At 37.7% G+C, this 23,216-nt stretch overlaps 1 protein-coding gene and 1 non-coding gene across 7 annotated transcripts in view; one reads left to right on the top strand and one right to left on the bottom strand.

Moving 5' to 3' along the window:
- The window catches only part of LOC113415827 (uncharacterized), a 47,974-nt gene extending 36,090 nt beyond the window's left edge, over window positions 1-11,884 (bottom strand). The window contains exon 1 of the transcript XR_015747286.1: window positions 11,541-11,884. This is a non-coding gene — a transcript (uncharacterized LOC113415827). The remainder of the gene's footprint in view (window positions 1-11,540) is intronic.
- A 744-nt stretch (window positions 11,885-12,628) lies between these two features.
- Window positions 12,629-23,216, top strand: part of ZNF346 (zinc finger protein 346) — a 29,212-nt gene continuing 18,624 nt past the window's right edge. For 2 of the 6 annotated variants that reach the window (XM_087955083.1, XM_087955082.1), the window contains exons 1-6: window positions 12,637-12,743; window positions 18,368-18,471; window positions 18,571-18,666; window positions 19,176-19,323; window positions 19,759-19,995; window positions 22,814-22,907. In XM_087955083.1, the coding sequence (XP_087811209.1) occupies window positions 12,683-12,743; window positions 18,368-18,471; window positions 18,571-18,666; window positions 19,176-19,323; window positions 19,759-19,995; window positions 22,814-22,907 (740 nt within the window). In that variant the 5' untranslated portion in view covers window positions 12,637-12,682. Of the gene's footprint in view, window positions 12,744-18,367; window positions 18,472-18,570; window positions 18,667-19,175; window positions 19,324-19,758; window positions 19,996-22,813; window positions 22,908-23,216 lie in introns of all 6 variants that reach the window. The other 4 variants (XM_026673404.2, XM_087955081.1, XM_026673406.2 and 1 more) reach the window with 4 other exon arrangements.

The raw sequence follows: 23,216 nt of genomic DNA, 5'->3' as shown, positions 1-23,216 counted from the left end.
AAGAGTTACTTAAAAGAGGAGTAAACTACAGATGGTTGATGCCAGAAGGCCTCTTGTTCACTTGGCAGGAACAAAGACAAAGAATTGACACAGTTGAAAAAGCTGAGCTATTCTACTTAGAATACTTTAGAGGAAAGGAGGAAGAAAAAAGAAAGGAAGAGTCACTCATTGAATTCCAAGAGGAGTGTATAGCAGTAATTGAAAAAGAAAAAGAAGAAGGTGCAGTAGGTGGTGAACCCAGAGAACAACGAGAATTGAGATCTACCAGAGTAATAAAACCCTCTTATAACGCTTAACATGGATGAAAAAAAAATTGATTACGATTAACATAAATGGACTTAATTTGGCTACTAAAAGAAGGAAAGTATTTCACAAATTAGAAAAATTAAAACTTGACATAATCTTCTTACAAGAGGTACATATTAAAAAACAACATGAATATATACTAAAACAAGGAAAACTAGGGAAATTATTTATGTCACTGGCACAATCCAAAAAAAGAGGTGTGGTATTATATATTAAAGAAACAATTTTGGCAGAACTAATCTACACAGATGATGATGGAAGGATTCTGATGGTGGAAATAATGGATAACAGCGTTAAAACACTTTTAATTGCAATTTGTGCCCCGAATGATAAACAAGAAGAATTACATATGAAAATAATTGAATTGGACTATGTTAATATTTGTATGATGGGAGATTTTAATGGAATAATTAATGACTGGTTGGACTATAAAACACAGAAACAACAAAGAAAGTTAAAAAGATACTACCAAAATCCTTCCTTCGAATAACAGAAGAATTTAATTTAAAAGATGCATGGAGAGAGAGAAATGCGGAAAGTAAGCAATATACTTTTTATGCAAACTGGCATACATCCTAGTCTAGAATAGATATGATATGGATGTCAGCATAATTATTGATTAATGCACAACAGATTGAAATAGAAACAAGCAGTTGGGCAGATCATAATCCAATGTCAGTTATTCGGAAAGGATACAAGAGGTGATCTAGATGGACTTTAAATAATACGATATTAAAAGAAAAATACTTTAAACAGAAAATAGAGAAAGAACTTGTTTTCTTCTTCAAAGAAAATAGAAAAGAGGATACAGAATCTCTGGGATACGATGAAGGCCTACACAAGAGGCTTGATAATAGATTATACTAGGAGAAGAAACAGAAAACAGAAAAAGACATTCAAGACATTAGAAGATGACTATAAAAGATTGGAAAAAGATTTACAGAAGTCCCCACAAAAAAAGACATTAAAAATAAAATGGATATAATTAAACATAAAATGGGACTAATGGAAAAAGAGGAATTAGCACAAAAAATTAAAAATGCCAAACAGAATTACTTTGAAAATGCAAACAAACCAGGCAGATGGCTAGCTTATAAACTGAGAAAGGAAAGAGAAGCAAGAAGGATTAGTTAATTAATAGATAAAGGACAGGTTTGCCATGGAAATGAGGAGAAGAAGAAAAATTATACAAGACTACTACGGAAAACTGTACTTTCAAGAGAATATTCAAGAAGAAAAAGTTAAGCAATATCTACAGAAAGCGAACCTACCTCAGATACCTAAAAATATTGAAACAATGTTAGAAGGAAATATAACAATGATGGAATTAACTGAAGCCTTAAAAAAACAGAATGTTGGGAAAGCACCAGGTCCAGATGGTTTGCCAGGGGAATTTTACAAAACTTTTCAGGAAATATTGAATTTTCATCTTTTAGAAGTTATGAATGAAGTTATGTTAAAGAAAAGAATACCAAAAACATGGTCAGAAGCATACATTACACTTATACTGAAGGAAGGTACAGACCTGCAGCAAGTTAAAAATTATAGACCTATATCTCTATTGAACTCAGACTATAAAATCTTTGCTTCAATTTTGGCAGAAAGACTAAAAAGATACTTAAATAATTTTATCCATACTGATCAAAATGGATTTCTGCCAAAGAGACAAATCAAAGACAATGTGAGAATTATTTTGGATACTCTGGAATGTTATGAAGCACACCCTGAGAAGCAAATGGCCTTGATGTTTCTAGATGCACAAAAAGCCTTTGACAATGTGAGTTAACGATTTATTTTACTGCAACTGATACAAATAGGCTTTAGTAAAAAAAAATTATCCAGGCCATTGAAACAATATACCATGAACAAACTGCAAAGGTGATGGTGAATGGAGAATTAACAGAATCCATAGATATAAGAAAAGGGACAAGGCAAGGCTGTCCATTGTCGCCTCTGCTGTTTGTGTTAACATTGGAAGTGTTGAACAGGAATATCAGAGAAGAAAAAGAAATAAAAGGAATGAAAATTAAAAAGGATAAATTGCAAGCTTTTGCAGATGACGTGGTATTTATATTAGAAGACCCATTGGAAACAGCACCCAAATTAATAGAAAAAATAGAAGAATATGGAAAAGTAGCAGGTTTGAGAATAAATAAAGATAAAACAAAGATATTAACCAAGAATATGTTAGCAAGATGAAAGAAAGAGTTGGAAGAAATTTTAAAAATACAGGTCACGAACAAGGTTAAATATTTAGGGATACATATTACACCAAGATGTAGTACACTGAAGGAAGATAACTATGTTAAACTCAAACAGCAGTTTGCGACAGATTTGATAAAATGGGAAAAACTGCAACTATCATTGATTGGGAGATTATCCACAATTAAGATGAATATATTGCTTAGAGTTTTATATTTATTTCAGGCAATTCCCATTCGACTAGGGAAAGAGTTTTTTGAAGATTTAAATAGAATTGTGTTGAAATATATTTGGCAGGGTAAAAAAGCAAGAATAAAATTAAAACGGTTACAAAATGCAAGAATAAGAGGAGGGTTTGCCTTGCCCAATTGGGAGCTATATTACCAGGCGACAAGTTTGATGTGGGTAAAGAAAACACTATTCGAGAGGCATTGTTTTTGAATTGGGAGAAGATAAAAAGACAATATTACTTAAAAAATTCCAACATGGATATCAACTATTGAAGCTTTTTCTTATCCAATAATATATAAAAAGGAACAAGAAGTTAGATATGGTGAGATATTGAATAAAAAGGGTGAACTTAAATCTATGCAAGCGTTGGAAGAACAAGGTGTAAAAATGAATTGGTTTTCATATTTGCAAATACAATCTAGGTTTGATAAACACTCTAAAACAGAAGGTATTTATGATAAGTTGACTGATTTAGATAAAATTTTGATGGGTACTGATGAAAAGGTAATTAAAAAACTTTATGGACATCTATTAGAATTTAAATTGGAGGAGGAACAAGTTAAAGAAACAATGATTGCTTGGGGGAAAAATTTTGGATACAGGATTGATTTAGAAAAATGGCAAAAATTGTGGTCTCAAAATTATAAAATGACAATGTCAACTGCATATAAAGAAAATTTGTATAAGATGTTTTATAGGTGGCACCTACCCCCGATGAGACTTGCGAGAATGTTTAAGAATAAATCGGATAAATGCTGGAAATGTCATCATATACCTGGTTCATATTACCATACATGGTGGACATGTTCGGATGCAAAGAAATATTGGACTAAAATCCACACATGGTTGGAAAAAATGATAAAACAACATATGGACTTTAAACCAGAGATCTTTTTATTGGGAGTCATACCAGATAAATACAATAAAGAATTGAAATATTTGATTGTAAATGTTTTAAAAGCAGCTAGAATTGTATTTGCGAAGAACTGGAAAAATGACAAAATACTTTTGCAGGAGGAAGTTATTTAAAAAATTATGGACTGTGCTGAAATTAGTAAACTGACATTTGAAATGAGAGAACAAGAAGACAAGCAATTTTATATGATATGGGATTTGTTTTATCAAATAAATAAAAAGACATGGTAAGGTAACAGAATAATTTTGTTATAGACGCTTAATAGATTGATACAAAATATAATGTAGACATATATAACCATTGGATGACAGCATAATACAATATTGATGGAATAAATAGCAGGATAATTAATAATTGATAGATAAGTATATGTTAGTTTGACGTGAGATTGATATAAATTGTGAACAATGAATATGAAAGGATCGCACAAAAGATTCTAAACCAACTGACACTGTATGTACAAAATGGAAGATGGTTTTATGTTTTTTTTTAATTTATTGTCTGTGTATATTTGTCTTAAAATAAAAAAAATATATACATATTGTATATATAAAAATAAATTAAAGAGTAAAAAATCTGAACAAAAACAGAAATATACCTTTTACTACAAAAAAGTTGCCAATCTTTGCCCTAGTTCATGGACAGAACACATACATTTCAACTATTCGAATTAAAAAGAAAAAACGGCGAGAAAAGTAGCATACAGTACAGTAATAATAATAACCAGGTTAATAATAATAAAATGAGCAGATTAAAATATTGTGAGATTTCTGAGTACAAACTGATAATCTTGGAACATAACACACCAGATTTAACTATGGCTGAAAAAGGGAAAGTGTGAATAATTGATGTGGCAATACCAAGGAATAGCAGAACAGAAGACAAAGAACTGAAGTAGATCACAACAAGTATCAAGATCTGAAAATCATAGCGAATGATTATGGCATAAAGATTATAGTAGTCCAAATGGTAATCAGTACACTGGGTACCATATCAAAAAGTCTTGAATGACACTGCACATTGACAAAATTCCCATCAGTTACAAAAGGCCAAACTACTTGGATCTACACATATACTAGGCCAATACCAACATCCTAGGTTCTAGGGAAGAACTTGATTTAAAGGGAAGCCAACATCAACTAAAGAACTAACAACTTATATCTAATAATAGTAATAACTATTGTCTATTCATCCAAAATCAGCGTTTAGACTAAGTACCATATTTTCCAATATGGTTTTAACCAAAAGCATAAGAATCATGGAGGTATCATCATAGTATGCAGGAAGTTCCAAGCAAGACAGTTTTTGGCAGACAGTCAAGTCCAATTAATTTAAAATTTCAAAATATTTGTCTAGTCTTCAGGTATGGTTTTAAGAGTTCAGGTTATAATTTACTTTCTCTTCCAAAACTTTCAAGTTCAGTTGAAAGAACTGTGGTGGTGCAATGGTTAAATTGCAATATTATAGGTTAATTCTTCCGAAATGTGCTCAATGTTGGCTTTTATGACATTTATATAGCTTGGGCCCGCCGTGATTGTTAATGCAGCTTCTTTTTGAAGAATTGCAGTTTTTAGCCAAGTCAAACTGTAATTTGATTTTTCTTCAATATATTTACCGATGTTGTGGGTTCCAGCAGCAGAGGCACAATCTGGGTCCCATCTATTAGAGGGTCATCTGGAAGGACGTAAGAGAAGCCTTTTCTGTTGTGGTGCTATCTCCAGGAGTTTGACTTATCCTGACTCTTTTGGCCAGGGGTCTTCAAACTTGAGTTTTAAGACTTGTGGACTTCAATTCCCAGAGTTCCTCCTCCAGTCATGTTAACTAAGGAATTCTGGCAGTAGAAGTTCACAAGTCTTAAACTTGCCTAGTTTGAAGGCCCTTGCTTTTGGCTTTCTGTAAAACCTGGTTCTGTAACCCTATCTGGGGGTGCATGTATCAATTGATAATGCTGTCTGACTTTATTCTGGATAGTATACCATTATTTATTGTTATGTTTTATCTTGTTTTTATTCTCTATTAGCTGCTCATGGTAATATGCTTAAAACAGGCAGCCATATAAATTGAATTCATAAAATGTAAATATATTGCCCATGAGTTTAGGTTTTAGTTTGGCTATCGGATACTTACTTTGTGTATTTTGTAGCCTTTCTCTTTGCAAACCTCTACCAGTTACTATGCCTGATATAATCATTCAAGTTATTGTTTTTTCTTTCTACCATTTGCTTTACTTGGAATAATCCCCTATTTTATTTACAACAAATCTGTCAACATGGAAATCATGATTCATGATCATTAATACTCTTACTTTCCTATCAAGGATATCTAATTCAGCCCATCTCCAATCAATTATACCTGTGATATATTGAGTAATAGGAGCAGCCCAAGTGTTTATGGGTTTAATTATGTTCCCTGAATTTAAATTTTTCAGATTCATCTTATATAATTAGAGCTAGTATTTTCTTAACTCAGTCATGTAAGTCAGAGGTGTACATTAATTCTAAATATTTATATCCTCCTTCTGACATCAATTGTCTTATAGTACTACCATTCATTAGCTGCAATCCATCTTCTTCAACAATTTTGTTGTCTTCAATTACTGAGCATACTTACCTAGAATGAATCGAATTTCACCATCCTCAGTGAATACATGGGTAGTATAAAGTAGAGTTTCAAGTTCTACTTTATAAATAGGTCACCTTGGAATGTTTCATTACTAATTCTGACTTTTCCAATCTCTTTGTTTTCCCTGCATTCATTTACACTTTCAAATAATGCTTTTACTAATTTACAAAATTTCTACACATTTTCTGATCTATTAAGTGGAAATGTCTTTTTATAGTGTATCTGAGCCATAAAATTTTTTTCTTCTCTTTGACTTTTAAGGATCATTTTGTCAATTAGTAACTTGCCTTTTGTACCTCATGAATTTTTGAAAATTGTTTTTTTGCTCAATGGAAATAATTCAATGATCAACAGACATTATATATGGTATTCCTGTCTTGACAAACAGGTTACACTCCAAGAGGCTGTTCATTAGTCCAAGGATAAAAAAACATGCACATACACGCTTATGCTTAATTTCACACAATAATTTAGTCACTACTAAAGGAAGAATAAGTACCCGCCTAGATGAACACAAAAATATAGTAAAATAGCTGGAACAAACTGCCTCACTAGTCCAACACATGAAAGCCGCAGGTCATAGCATCGACTTCAATGGCACCAAAACCCTAGCCACTATAGAAAACCCCAGCTACAGAATTATCAGAGAAGCCATAGAGATTGCCCCCCCCCCCCCCCCCCCCCCCCCCCCCCCCCCCCCCCCCCCCCCCCCCCCCCCCCCCCCCCCCCCCCCCCCGGGGGGCCCGCGCCCCGGGGGGGGGGGGGGGGGGGGGGGGGGCCCCCCCCCCCGGGGGGGGGGGGGGGGGCCGCGGCCGGGGGGGGGGGGGGCGGGGGGCGCGGGGGGGGGGGGGGGCGGGGGGGGCCCCCGGGGGGGGGGGGGGGGGGGGGGGGGGGGGGCGGGGGGGGGCCCCCCCCCCGCGCCCCCCCCCCGGGGGCCCCCCGGGGGGGGGCCCCCGCCGGGGGGCGCCCCCCCCCCGCCCCCCCCCCCCCCCCCCCCCCCCCCCCCCCCCCCCCCCCCCCGGCCCCCCCCCCCCCGGGCGGGGGGGCGCCCGCGGGGGCGGCGGGGGGGGGGGCGCGGGGGGGGGGGGGGGGGGGGGGGGGGGGCGCGGGGGGGCGGGGGGGGGGGGCCGCAACCCCCCCAAATCACCCCCCCCCCCCCCAAAAAACACCTGAAAGCATGAATAGAAGATATGACTCCACCAGACAGTCAATTATCTGGAAGCCTGCACTCTCAAACAAAAAAATCTCCACACCACAAGCCGGGCAAACACCTGGGCACAAACAGACTCCCCCTGATACCTCCAGCTCAAACATACCCCAACCAGGCACCCAGATGAAACCTAGCTTCCTAATAAATGATAGCCGTCCATTTACTCGGAGCCAAGCCGCACTAAAAGCCTCCAATACAGGAAACACAACGTTTCACCAAAACAGAAACAAATCTCCTAACCAAAGGATTCAATTATCCAAAAAGAAACCCCAACCAAAATCCAAGACAGAGAACAAGAGAATGGCAAAGCCCTCCTCCCATATATAAAAGGCACTACAGACAAAATCACCAAGATCCTCCCAAAACACAACATTAAGACAGCATTCTGCACAAACAGAAAAATATCCACCATCCTAAAAAACCCTAAAGACAGAATTGAGTTAGAAAACCAAGGAGTATACGAAATCCCATGCACCGCCTGCCCCACCACATACATCGGACAAACTAACAGAAGAATAAGTGCACGCATTGAAGAAAACAAGAACTCAATCAAAAAAGAACAACCGACCTCTTCCCTGGTCCAACACCTCAAAGCCACAGGACATGAGATTGACTTTAAAAATACCAGAACTATTGCCAAAACCGAACACTTCAACAGAATAATCAGAGAAGCCATAGAGATAGAAAAACGCCCACACAGCATGAACGAGATGATACCTCCCGCCTACCAGCCATTTGGAAACCTGCCCTCACTAACAAACGAGTACCTAACATGAACAATGACACCAGACCCACACCCACGAGGGCCACACAAGATGCTACCACCACACTTCCACATAGAAAGCAGACTCACACGCACACAGAAGATGAGACACGACCACGGACCAGAAGCCGTACCGCAGCTGCATCACTACCCGCTTCAAACCCCTCCGACCCATACATGAAGTGAACGGATGCCCACCATGAAGATGTGGCACAACCATGAACGCAAAGCCAAACAACAGGATCACAGCTCACCAGCTCAAATTCCTCGGCAACTAAGACTACTAACCTGAGCACAACCAAGCCCCCACCTGAACAGAACACACCCCCAGCCAATTAGAACACAGCCAACCCCCAACCAATCAGAACACAGCCAAAACCCCAACCAATGAGAATACACCCCCACCCAATCAGAACACAGCCAAGCCCCCACCCAATCAAGTCACACCCCCGCTAGCAGTTAAAAGGAAGAAGCAGCTGCAAGCTCACATTACTCCGAGAAGTGCAGCTTGGCTGCGAGTAAACAGACGGCTATCATTTGTTAGGAAGCTAGGTTTCATCTGGGTGCCTGGTTGGGGTGTGTTTGAGCTGGAGGTATCAGGGGGGATCTGTTTGTCCCCAAGTGTTTGCCTGGCTAGTGGTGTGGAGATTTTTTTGTTTGCGAGTGCAGGCTTCCAAATGATTGACAGTCTGGTGGAATCATCTCTTCTATTCATGCTTTCAGGTCTTTTTTCAATCTCTATGGCTTCTCTGATGATTCTGTGGCTGGGGTTTTCTATAGTGGCTAGGGTTTTGGTGCTATTGAAGTTGATGCTATGACCTGTGGCTTTCACTAAAAGCCTCCATACAGGAAACGCAATGTTGCCAGCCAATCAAGACAAAAAAAGGTACAAAACAGACAGAAGGTATTAGAAACACCAATCAAGCAGAACCTAGCAATCTCCAAGACCAATAAACACAGACCAAGACTCCCAAACCAATCAGGATGAAGAAAAAACCATTCTGGCACAGCAGTAGGTTAGCCCCAAATTTAAAACAGAAACAGCTGTGAAAGTCTGACTCACAAACGAACACAATACAGAAGCCTGATGATGGCAGATGAGATTCTGCCGAAACGTTGCTACAACTTTAAAAGCACAACTGTAATGATGTGGGAAAATACCTGAACAAAGCTGAATACCATACATGTAAGTACCCGTGAAAACTTAAGAAAACATATATATATATATATATATATGTTTATATATGCTATATATTCTTGTATAGACACACACACATACAATTATATATGTGTATGCATTATTACATCCTGCATTTCCTAGGCTATATTTCCTGTGGTCCTCTCTCATCTTATCTCCAAAACAATTCATGCAGCAGTTTTGCAGTCCAATGGGAAGTATCAAAAATACACAAATAGTTTCTAATTTCCTCCTTCAACTCCCAAGTGTAGCCCATAGTTCTGAAATTTCCTGAAGTTATCCCATTCAGTCATTCTGTAAAATAGGTGGTATCTAAATTTGACAAACAAATGAATAATTCATTCAACTACTAAGTAACTTCAGTACTGCTTGCTTTTTTAAAATCAGCCAAAGTTGGCTAAGTCCTATCACCTAATTCCAGAAACAGAAGAAAAAAAATGAAGAACTTTTCCATTCAATCAAGACCCAAATCAAAATGTTCCCCACATTATTAAAAATCAAAGAGCAACCACGATACATTCAACAAAATCTGAGTTTAATTTTAAACAGTTTGAATAAATGTAATAAGTGTTTCCCTGAAAGGTATTTTAATTTCTTTTCAAGCTGATTAGCATCCTCCAGATTCTCTAATTATTACAACATATTCTATTTGAACTTGCCTGCATCCACAAACTATGTTCATATAAACTACCAAGAAAGTTAAAATAGCAAGTTATATTTTGTGACAATTTTCTTATTTTAAGATATGGGTAGATACTACAAAATACTGCATATTTGAAAATACTATTTTACAACAGACATCACTACACAATTTCTAATAGCTAATCAACATTTCCCTCATTGAAGATGATTTCCCACTTTCCATAAAGAATTTTGCAAGAAACATTTTAAAACTAGCTTCCACGATTCTAGGTATTCTTCTAGGTAAAATTAAGTATGGTGTTTAACTGTCAGAATTCTGAGGATGCTCAGAATTGTTATTTTTTTTCTTGAAATTGTTTTGTGTTTATGGGAAATGATTTGAGAATATTCATTTCGTTTTTTGAAACACTATTTTTCTTCTCCATTACCAGGATCTTCCTAATGGCCTCTTGTAGTACTACTGGTATTTACAAACCCAATGACAGGGTATATGAACAAAAATACTAGTATTCTATAAAGCTTGTTCTTTTAAATTGTGCATATTATTCATTAACTTCAACTATGACATACAACAGCATGTAAACAAATTGGAAAATATCTGGAAAGAGATTCTAACAAAAGTGCTTCTGTTGCAAAATAAAACCAAAACTTAGAGGATATTTTAAAATATCTAAAAGTTTTCCAGTTATAAACACCTATGGGATGCTTTGTTTAGTATTTTTGTACAATATAGTCTGAAGGATTGCCAGTGGAAAAATAAGGCCACAAATAATGGGTTTTGTTCCTCTTTTTATCTAAAGATATTAGACAGGCAGAAAGTTCTATCCTCTTTGGCTGACTAGTTAGACTAGGAACAGACATTCACTTCAGCTCCAGGATACTTTTCCTCACTAATAGTTTACAATATAGGCACTTCTAGAGTTATCCCACCATCCTTGTTCTAAAAATTAAAGTGAATGAGAACGGGCTTTTTTTTTTATCATGGCGGCGGGATAGTATGAAGATGCTGCAAGTTACCAGAGGGAGAAAAACGGAACACAGATTTTTCCAAAGGAATGTGACAAGCAAGAAACAGCATACAAGTGCCAGAAAAGCCATAGAAACAGATTAAGTAATAAGCAGGGCAAGGGCCGAATAGGACGTCACTTTTAAATCGAATGAACCAATTGACTTAAATGTGACCATCTTAGTACTCTCGGAGAGGTTCCTCATATCCGAAAGGACTCCCACAGCTGTGCCTTTACATCAAATTCAGGCAGACCACACATATCTTCGTCCTATGAGAAGCCTTTTCTGACGATTTTTGCGTCAGCGATTTCCCCCCCCCTTTCCCCCTCCCACGCACCCCTACAAACTTACTTCCCTGACCTGCTTTGGGCGGAAAAAGTGAACTAGAAAGAGCGCAATTCCCCCAAAAAAAAAAAAAAAGGAGAGAAAAAGGCAGGCTCACAGGATTCACTCTGGAGGGACAACCCAGTCCCGGGAGAAGATCCCGAAATGGAGGGAAGATTTCACACCACAGGTCCGAAAGGCAGATTTGTCAAGGGAATTTGGCGGGTCGGGATTACTGTATTCAACCGGCCCAGTCCCTCCCCACAACGGGTCTATGTCACTACCCTCCTTTCCCTCCCTATCCAACTCTGCCAGCAGACGACGATAGGTCCTGGACTCTTTTGCTTCTTGCCGGCAGATTCAAACACAGCCAACAGCAGCGGGCCTTTTGCCCACATTCATGTTGGCTCCGGGAGCTTCAAGTCCCGTAGCGAAGATGAAGGGCACTCGCGCGCTGCTGGGAGGGTCACGTGAGGGTCACGTGCACCACGGGTGCGCGGGAACTCGGGTCGCCGCCTCCTTTGGGGGAGGAGGAGGGGGAGGAGCGTCTCCTTCGAGCCTCGCTCCAATCGTTGGCCTGCCACAGGCAGTTTGAGTTTGTTCTCCTTTGGTGAACCTTTTCCGCAGTAAAGTGTTACGAGTTTACGGTGCTGTAGACGCGACACGGCTGAGCGGCTTCTTTCCTCAGTTTTTTTCTCCTCGCTTACCTCCCAGTTCTGAAAGTCTTGTAGGATTCTGACCAAGCATTGAATGCAACTCGGCATTATTCTTTATCCTCATTTAACAGCATTTATTCCTCGCCTCCCGTCATTTTTAAATATGACACGGTTATATCGGGGTTTTTTTCCCCACTCCCGCAAGGGTTTCAGATAGTCGGCACAATTCCCACAAGGATTCCGACGGATGTGAGATTACACGTTTGAGACATACAAGTCAAATGCATTATGTTGTCCTTTCATGCATGGCGCGAAACATAGACGTTTCTGAAGAACTTCAAAACAGTCGACTGTGCCGAGTTAACGACAATCAAAACTTTCATTACCGCCGAATGCCCGCCCATCTCCGGGCACTTGTAGACTCAGCTTTAATCACGTGTTCATTTCCACTTAGCTTTGAAATGAAGCATCGCGAGAACAGAGACCTCCCACTTTTCGACGTGCCGATGAAGTGGGCTCTCGCGTTACTGGTTCGGGACCTCTCGCGATATTTCGGAGTTATGGGATAAGACCCATCCTTTGGGGGCGGCGACGCTGGAAGAAGATGGCGGACGAGGCGGGTAGCAACGGGGACGCTTCAGCCTTGCCGGTGGGAAAAGAGGCAGGTGAGGGTGAGGTGTTTCTGCCTTGCTTAGGTGGAGGACCGGCGATCTTGTACCTTATCGTCTTACCTTGTTCCTTTAAGCGTGCAGTGTTGCGTCAAACAGTAAGACCGGGGATGTTGGCCATTTACCCTTCTCCCCGCAGCTCTCAGGCGGGGCTTCAAGGATTGAGACCGGTGGCTGATCCTTCTCCCTCACCCCCACCCCGCGCTTATCACGTGGCAGAACGAGCGCCGCTCCAAACGCCGCTCGTGGATCGCTTTCTGCCTCGTCCCGAAGCGGCTTCGACATTTTCCAGCTCTTGCCCAGCGGGGACTTTTTCCGTTTGAATGCGTTGCCGCGACAGACACGAAGTTGGAGGGCGCTTTGAGATTGAAAAGGAAAATCGGCCGTGACAAGAAAGTCGGGGATCTGGACGGTTTGGAGTCCACGCTTGCGAAAACACGCGCTAAACCCGTTACTTGCTAATAAGATGGTGTGAGATCGCCGTTTCCTTTGTGCTCTAAGGAAAACGGGGCTCGCCTTTTGGTCGACAACTTTAGAACTAGTGTCCCGGGGAATTTAGTGGTGTGATGGGGGGGGGGAGAGTTCTTTCCCCGTGGGTTTATCAAGTCCTCCCTCCAGCTGTAATCTTCCAGAAGAATGAACTTGTGAGACTTCATCATCTCCAGCGAATAATAGCCATGGTGCTGATTCTAATAAGAATTAATAGTCCAAACACGAGGGGTTAAAAACTGCATTTGTGTGTTTATAATAGTTTCTAAATCAGTAAGAGCTCAGTGAGTTAATTTTGTGTGGCTTGTTGACTTTTGCCAGTGATTAACTCCTGGCATTGGATTTTATCCTACTTGATATATTGCCTACCTTTATATGCGTAGAAACAGAACTTCCAGAGTGAAATCCCAGAAGAGCTTTTCCCAAACTGTTGCTCATTAAATGTATCCAATTACAACAGGTAGTGGGGAGATGTGTCACATGATGCGTCTTGTCCCCTAATGTCTGGAAAGGTCTTTGTTGAGGAAGGGCTTGCTAAAGAAATGGGAAGTATGATAGATATTTTTACAGGTCATATATTAGAAAATGAAAGAGTTACATTGAAAAGGTGATTTCTGAGATTGCTTACATTGTAAAGAAATATTATTGTTCCAGATGGGCAATTTTTCCTGACAATGTTCTAGATTTCCTTGCAGGCTTATAGAAGGATGCTAATATCTTACTGGGAAATCTTTTTACATCACAGATGAATCAATAGTGAGGGCACATCCAATAATAGTTAAGCACATGTAATAGCTACAGATTTTTAACCCTTGGCTGACAATTCTATGGGTATGTTGCCTATTCTACAATACCATGGATTGGATTTAGATAATATATAGATTTGGAATGGCAACCTTTTCAGGGCCAAGTCTTTCATTTAATCTTTCATCACATATTAGAACCAAACTCAAAAAGTAAGTGTAGAGTTAGTACCAGATCAAAAATGGGTGGATGATTGTAATTAAATATGCTGGTCACAGCAAGAACCATGTTATCAGGAACTTAAGTGGGAAAAATAATGAAATAGAATAGAAGAAAATTGTAGGATGATAGTAGTTATGCAGTAAATGCACAAAAAAAGTTAGTTGTACCTAATGCTTGTTTTCTCAGTTTTCATCAGAATCTTTAACTTTGTTATTGGGGTTGTCAGTTTTCAGCCTAGAATTTTTTTCATCTCTAAATGATGCATGGAATGCTACTGATATATTTTAAATACATTTTCTTAGTTAGAAAAGATGGAGCCTGATTGGGAAGATTTAACTCCACTTCTTCTAGAAGGCTTAAGACTTCTTCCGATGTTATGGATGAAACTCCTTCATTTCAGTCTTTAGTTTTGTTGGCTAGAAGAAGCAATGGCTTTTCTCTCAGTGTTACTTTAAGGATTGAAAAAAGGAAAGAATTCAAGTCATAGCTGAAGCTTCACAAATCATAAACATTTGGTACTAGCACTGCAATGGCAAGTACAGTAGATGGGCATATCAAAAAACAGCTATAGTAGAAAAGCCATTTGGTGACTAAGAATTAAAGTAAGAGAATGCTGGGGCAAAAATGATTTTATCACTATAGATCTAGATTTGAGCCGTCTTGGGCACTCACACCTGGATCAGTCAGGGGAGCTTTCAGGTAGCAAATGAGCAGTGGACAAGTGCCAGGTCTCTTCAAGTAAAGCAACCTTCTGGCAGCCTCTCTCATTCTCCACAAATGAGATACAAGGTGATCTAGGTGAGCATTGGATTATACTAATATTAGTGACCCTCTGGCATCTGAACCATCATTTGGTGTACTAACAATAAGTACTAACAGTACTTATTTTCAGTGGCTTTGGGAGTCCATTTCTGATTCTTGGGCATTAACTGGTAGATTACCAACCAGGAGCCTACCCCTCAAATACTGATCAGTTTAAAAAAAGATCATTTGGAATATCTGTTAATTCCATTCTAATAGAAAACAGAAAAAAATCCTTCAGCCCTTGTGAAGGTGGAAAGAAAGTGTTAAAGAACAATTTCACCACTTTGGCCTAGAGATCTCGCCTTTAACGTTATGTGAGCGAAAAGCAGGGTAGGGAAACAGTTGCTGGAGTTCTCAGGTCCACTAACAAGACATGCTTCCAAAGATAGAGAAGGTAAGATCCAAAGAAAATGTTCCTCAAATTAATGCCATCATTTTCCATGCAGATGAACAACTGGGGGGAAAAATTGCAGTTGCATCATGGAGCCCACGTGCAGATACAAGTGGGTTTTAAAATCTGTTTCATGGAGACAAGCTCTTTAATTGACAAGAAAATTGAGGGAGAAGTTTTGGCCTTCACTCACCTTCAAAACCAGAGAGAAGGAGTTAAGGATGAAGAAAGCAATGAAGCACCAACTGGATACAGTATGATAGTGTATTCCTGTAGAGTCACATTCCATCAGCTACCAGTGCTGATTGCCAGTTGTAGGACAGTAGCCAAAGCAGACATTCATTTAATATAAAATAGACAAGTTTGAGCCTTTGGGTAAATGCTGCTACAGAATATACTTTAAACTCTACTGACTCCATAGCAATGTATAGTACATCCATATCCTATTGGTTCCATCTTCAGTGATCAAGAAAGTAGTAGGACTTACTTATGAACTACCTTTCTTGTTACTGAAAGATAGACCTGAGAGTTCTATCTTATAAAAGAGGACAGAAACAGTCTTAATGTATTTGCTAACTATTTACATATAGTTTGGTTTTCTCATTTTTGTTGTGGGTAGCAAACTTCTTAAAACTTGCTCAAAATGGAACTATAGTTGGCTGAAATCAGTGTGTGCAATTGAAAAGACAACAGCTTTCTTCTACAGGTCAGGAAAAAGTCTAAAAATTGCCTTCTACCTGGAAGGGGTTCTTGGGTTCATCTTTTGGTTACTAGAAAGGTACTTTTTCCTAGTCTATTCATTTTATTTTATTTACTGTGCTAGTTGGATATTTAGCTATATATGTCTTCTTATATTTATATGGGCATGCTTCTTTGCAGTAAGAAAGGCAAAATGTGGTTACCTATTTAGTTATTAAAATGTTATTTATATTATACTAAGCGCCACCTAGCCAATTATTTTTGTCCTGTTGTTATCTTAAAATAGTAACAGTTGGAAGGGACCTTGGAGGTCTTCTAGTCCAACCCCCTGCTAAAGCAGGGGTTCCATTTCAGATAAATGGTTGCCAGTCTTTTGTTAAAAACCTCCAGTGATGAAGCACTCACAATTTCTGGAGGCAAGCTGTTCCACTGACTAATTCTGGCTGATAGGAAATTTTTCCTAAATTCTAGGTTGAATCTTTCTTCAGTAACCTGCAATTACTTCTTGTCCTGCCCTCAAGTACTTTGGAGAATAGATTGACACCCACCCCCCCTTTCTCTGTAATAGGCCCTCAAGTATTGGAAGACTGCTATCATGTCACCCCCAATCCTTCTCTTCATTAGCTAATTAGATAGGAAGAGCATACTGTTCCTTCTGCAGTCTCAGAAAACTGCTGGGGAGAGGCGACCGTAAGTGGACTATTCAGTTATTTTATTCAGAATTAGAGTTAGTTCATCATTGATATTCTCTTATCATTTTTAATATAAGCACTAGCGTGAAGAGCATTTTTTATCATATTTTGTAACAGTCTTATGTTTTAAGAGAAATATTGCCCAAGAATGTATTTATTCCATATTGTAAATTCAGTATAGTTCTTATTAATAATTTACTTCTGTATTCTTTTAATCTTTTAACTATTTTGTACTTATTTTATAATCTGTAAGCTGCCCAAAGTCACTTGTAGTAATGCACATGTAGTAATGGCAACCTTAGAACTCTCATCCCCAAATAGTTTATATTTTCTGACTGAATTGATAATGTGTACTTACTTCCTTATGTTGAGCTTCAGACTCTTCTAAAGTTTAAAAATAGGTAAGGATAATGTCCAAATCTAAACTGATGGATTTTCACTAATTGTTATTACAAGCTGTTGGAATGTTTGTCTGGTAACCATTGTCAACAGGATTAGAAAGGCTGTTCCCAACTACCAGTATTAGGTATGAATCTTTTCTATTAGACTTTTGCGCAGAAATATGATCAGCATCAGAAAAGAGCATCATGTGTTCCATGGTTCTGTTGCTCTCATAATCTTTATAAAAACAAAAATGACAAAGCAGACATTAATTTATAAGATATTCTACAATAAATCTCTTAACCTTATAAAATTGCCACAAATTCCTGTTCTCTGAGGGTAATTCTTACTCTGTTTTATTATTGCTAAGTAAATATAATTCAGATGAGATTTTTTCTCTCTCTCTCTGGTGCTGTTAACAGTAGTATTTGTAAGTGTTGTGTCAGTGTAGTGATTTGCTGGAGTTTGTAAAATGGGATGTGTTTGTACAGAATTACAGATCAACGATAGATGAGATTCTCTATTCACATATATTTTTTTCAGTCTTCTTAATCCATATATACATACCATAGCAGTTACTTGGTGTAGAATAGATACATAATTACACTGGCCATTACATATATTGTTAAAACAGCCAATAAAATGGATCTTTATCTTCTTGACACAATGTGAAATGTGAAATGTTGAAGATTTATAAGCTAAAAACAATGCTAGAACTATAGTTTCTTACAGAAAAAAATTCCATTGATTAGGTTATTCTTTTAACTAAAGACTAATGAAAGCATTGGCATTATATTTAAAATGAATGTGGATCAATAGTTAAAAGAAACACTGAGCCTTTAATTGTGATTCTCTGTGGAAGAGAAGGCAATGGCAAGCTATTTCTATGGACATGAAATCACCCGGAGTCAAGTCCAAGGTCAAGGACACTCTTTTTGTTTAGTTGAGTTAACTGTAATTAATACAATACTTTTTCTGAAAAAATATTTGCTTTTTATCTGATTAAGGCATTAAAATTGTCATTTCAGAACATCTAACTCATATTTGTCAGAAAGCAAAGAATATTTGAGTTCTGTGTTATTCTGGAAAAACCCACGAAGATTGCTAAGTGACTGCAAGAATGTGTAGTTTTTAAATTATTTACACATGTTCACATTCATGTATGTATACATATTTAATGATATTCTTGCCTTTTACAGTGGATCAGCTGATCAAAGAAAATAGCCACATCTTCACTGACACCCAGTGCAAAGTTTGTAGTGCAGTGCTCATCTCTGAATCTCAGAAGCTTGCTCATTATCAGGTGTGCTTTAAACTAGAGGTAGCTGTTGAAATTACTGATGTGTGTATAAAATATCCCAGGTGTGCTTAGTCCTTCTTGTCCCCTGTTATCTTCCTTCAGAGTAAGAAGCATGCAAACAAAGTTCGGAGATACATGGCTATCCATGGGGAAGAGGAATTCTGTCAGAGTAAGAAGATAAAGCTAGATACAGAACAGGTAATACCAGAACTCCAAAGAAGAATAAGCACATCAGACATGTACTATAATAGAAAATCTGTCAGGTGCATTCAGTGCGGCAAGTCTTGGCCAATAGTACAATGTTCCAAAGATAATTTTTGACATTGGCCATTGTTGCAGAAACATTTAATCCAGTCTTTGATGAAAATAAGTTTAGGAAGCTTATGAGAAGACTACAATTCAGAGACAGTTGTGAATTAATATTGTTACAGAAGCATATAAACCTATTTTAAATTCAAGCTCGCTCTTGTTACATCATTTGTTTGATGATAAGATCCTGCTAGTAAATTATTTCTATTTTACAACATATTAGGCCTTACTTGAATAATTATGTACTAACTTCACTGTCTTGCTTTAAATAAAGAGGACAATATTTAATAAAGAGTGGTGCTAACAGTTTAAGTTCCAGTTTCTGAAAATGGGACATTTTGATATGCTTTCCTTTTGTCCCTTCACTCCCAATAAATGTCTGTGTTCCTTTTTACAAGCAACAGAGCAGTAACGGTGAAGACAGGAACAAATGCTGTCCCATCTGTAACATGACCTTTTCTTCACCTGTTGTGGCTAATTCTCACTACTTAGGCAAGACTCATGCCAAGAATTTGAAACTGAAGCAGCAGGCTCCTAAAACAGAAGGTATGATCGGGAAGGTAAAGAGGAGTTCTCTCCTGGCATTGTGGGAAAAAAAAATCTCTCTTCAGAATAGTCTAGGGTTTATATACATTATAGTACAAACGCTGTACAGCAGTACCTGTCCTCTACATAATAAGGTTCAAGAACATATATATTAAGTTGAGAATTTACACACTGATGTCCCAAGTTTGATGACTGATGTAATGGTAAAAAGCCTGATAGAAGCACACAAAATACATATCCTTGATCATTTTGCTATTTTAGATTATTTGTTTTGTAACCCATATATGTATGCATGCGCTAAGAACATTCAACCTTTATGCAGACTAAGAAATGACATTTCTGGCCTTGTGAGGATACTTCTGGTTTTGTGAAAATATGCTTTTATTTTTCCTCTAATTTTTTTTTTTTTTTAAATCTTTTGGGTTATATTTGTAGCAGCATTATCCATTCAGAAAGAGCCTACTAATCTTCTTCCCACTACTGCATCCTCTAATGAAGAGAATCAAAACACTTCTGACCCAGACAAATTCTGCAATCTCTGCCATGCTACATTCAATAATCCACTGATGGCAAAACAACACTATGTCGGCAAGAAACACAAAAAGCAACAAACCAAGCTTAGGCTAATGGCACACTATGGGAGAACTCCCGAGGAGCCAGCTGTTTCCAACGGTGAGTGTTTTGTAGAAGGCTTTCAGAATAAAGAACAGAATCAGTTGTACATGTTCGTAGTGCCAAAATAACCTTTTGTTTTGTTTTTAATGTCTTACATGATATTGGCTGCTTCACTTTTGTACAGGTAGTCCTCAACTTAGGAACCCCAAATTTCTGTTGCTAAGCAAGACATTTGTTAAGTGAATATTGCTCCATTTTATGACCCTCCTCGCCACAATTAAGTGAATCACTGAATCAGTTGCCAAGAGTCTGAAATTTGATCATGTGATCATAGGGATGCTAGAATGGTCATAAGTTTGAAAAACAATCGTAAGTCTTTTTCTTCCAGTGCCATTGTAACTTTGAATGATCACTAAATGAACTGTTGTAAGACGAGGACTACCTGTTTTATGTAACTGGAGACAAAATACACTCTTCTACTTTGCACAGTGGGTATATTCACGTGCAGAGTGATTAGATTGGAACTGCTCCTTCTAGATGAGGAGAGAATTAGAACAGTCATCCTGAGAATTCTGGGCTTGGGAAAAAAAAAAACCTCTCAGTTTCTCACAAATGCCTTTAAAACTCTCCCAAATCTAGCTCTTGGACTCTAAAAGGAGAGCAAGAGGGCTGAGGCCAATTCTAAGAGAGGCAATGGTGAGTGTGGGAATTTCTGCATCTAATTCTTATTTTTTCATGAGCTGCAAAAATATGGCTTCATTTTTTATAGTGCTACAATCTAGTGTGGAAGGTTTTGGTTAGAAAGAAAATGAAGAGAGATGTATATGCAATGTATCCAAAATAAATTATGAAAAAGTGGGGAATTTAAATTTAAATGTTGACAGTGATACAAATGATCCATACCATTACTGTAAGTAGAAAGCATGTCAAAGTAAGGATAACATTTGGTAGTTCAGAGGTAAACTAGAATTCGGAATTAAGCAAAATGATTCATGAAGTAAGTAAAATAAAACAAGTAAATAATAATATCATCATCATCGTATGTGGACCAGAAAGATAGAACTCTCAAAATAATATCAAAGTGGTAAAAATATATATTTTAAAGAAATGTTTAAAAATAACTATGGCAAATAAAGCAATAGATTTGTGAATGGTGCTTCGATCTAATCCAAGCCTAGCATTTAATTTTGTAATTTGGAATCTTCCAAAAAAATTGCTGTATCCTCCTATTACCTGTCTATTATAATATTGACGTTTCATAGGAACATACCTTAGACACATTATTCCCTTCAGCCATATGCTCCTCTGTTCCTCCCTTTACAGAAATTCTATAATGATTCTCATCTACCCCATCCTGAAATATTTCCAGGCAGAGAGCTTAACTTCCATTTGTTGCCCCTCATTTGATAAGAATCCAAATGTATCCTTCCAGGTTGCCCAGTTTTGTACCACTGTACGTGCGGTTCATCTTACTTCAAGTTGAAGATTCTGATTCATTTATATGTATTCCTGCAACTTCCTACTTGCTTTGCAGAGATCTGTGATGGAATTATTGTGCTAACTATCCATTAAGTGTTTGTTTTTACAGGTAGTTCTTGACTTACAGCTACTCAATCTTGTGAGCGCCAGTAATACCACAAACATCTTCTTCCAAAATATTTATCTTCATGTATTCCTCTTTACACTTTAAGTATAATAGATAGCGCTCGAGTTATGAAGGCAGTTGAGATTGGAATTTCTTTCACTGAGTGATGTGGTCATAAAGCAAGATGGCATATGACCACATTGCTTAGCAACAGCAATCCTGGATGGAAGGATGGATGAAAAATACTAGATTAGATAGATTCATAATTTGATGTTATTGAGGTTCATAGCAGGGGAAATAGCAACCTAGAGAGCATTATTTAAAAATTCCATAATGAGAATTTTAAGTGATTGTCCAATCTGCAACTTCCATCCTGTTGATTTTAAAAATGGCTGGTCCTGTTAATTATAAGGAATCATTCACAAACATAGCACATTTTGATTTCAGTAGCTGCTTTAAGAATCAACATTTTTTCATTCTTTTCCTCTGGAATGGGAAGAGGATCTTTACATATTTCTTGCCTTTAAAATTATTATAATTCCCAGAGGATCTGACAGATGTGTCTTTTTTTTTTTTTTTTGCCTTTTTCAAACATTCATGGCAAAGTATTCATTAGAATATGTTGCTTGCAATTCTTACTAAGGAAAATATTTCTAACATAATTAACCAGAAACAGATGAATTTCAAAACATAAGACTACAATTGGAACAGTGTGTTTGTGTCACATTCCATTTAATAGTTTTTTAACAACAACAAATGTTCACTTTCCTTCTGGTATAGTTTGAGGGTCTGAGAATGAGAGTAATGCAAAGAAAAAAATATCTCTGTGGCAGAAGTTCTACAGTTTTCATAATGAATTTATGCTTTAGGAGATCAGTGATCAGAACTACCACTATTATTTTTTTTAAATACCATTGCAATCATGGTGGGCTCAGAGTTTTATTGGAGCAGCTCTTTGAAAGGCTGTAATATTAATCTCCTCTCTTTTTCCAGATTGAACACACCCATGTATAACAATTGCTTTGTTTGAAAGCATACATTTAAATCCTGAAAACAGTAATGTTCCAATTAAGTTTTGAACTTCCTGCAGATGTATAATTAAAAAATAGGAAAGTTGGATATATGACCATAAATATGCTGTGTTGTATAAATTAAACTGACAATGACTATGACACTGCTTAGAATTCCTAGCATCACAGTACATAGAGTCATTGCTTCTTTACTGTTAATTATATTGATGTGGCTCTTTAATTCAGTTAATTTGATGCTCAAATTTTGTGATATTTTCAGCTGCAAAGGGGTATCCCTGCAATGACTGTAACATAGTACTGAATTCTATAGAGCAGTATCAAGCTCATATCAGTGGCTTCAAACACAAGAATCAGTAAGTGCTTTATCTTATTTATTTTTTAATTCAAAATAACGGATGTATTTTTACAGATTGACCACTGGATTGTGTTAATGTTTAGTGATATATAATGCTTGGTGGTAATAAAGGTTTTGCATCCCTTTATTGAATTGAATTAATATGCTTTCCTTCTAGATGGCCATATAGTTTAATATTCCTTAAAAAAAATTTCCTCATGACAAGCAACCATATGATGCTGAAAATGGAAATTTAGGGACTTTGCTATTTACTTTATCCTTTGATATTCACTCTACCTCAGCCCACCTATGCCAAACCTCACAGAAA

This window comes from Notechis scutatus, chromosome 2, assembly GCF_049901735.1.
Source record: "Notechis scutatus isolate UNSWTSFEM ecotype Mainland chromosome 2, rNotScu1.2, whole genome shotgun sequence".
Classification (NCBI taxonomy): domain Eukaryota; kingdom Metazoa; phylum Chordata; class Lepidosauria; order Squamata; family Elapidae; genus Notechis; species Notechis scutatus.
The sequence above is the reverse complement of the archived record's forward strand: the minus strand, read 5'-3'. Positions and strand labels throughout refer to the sequence as shown.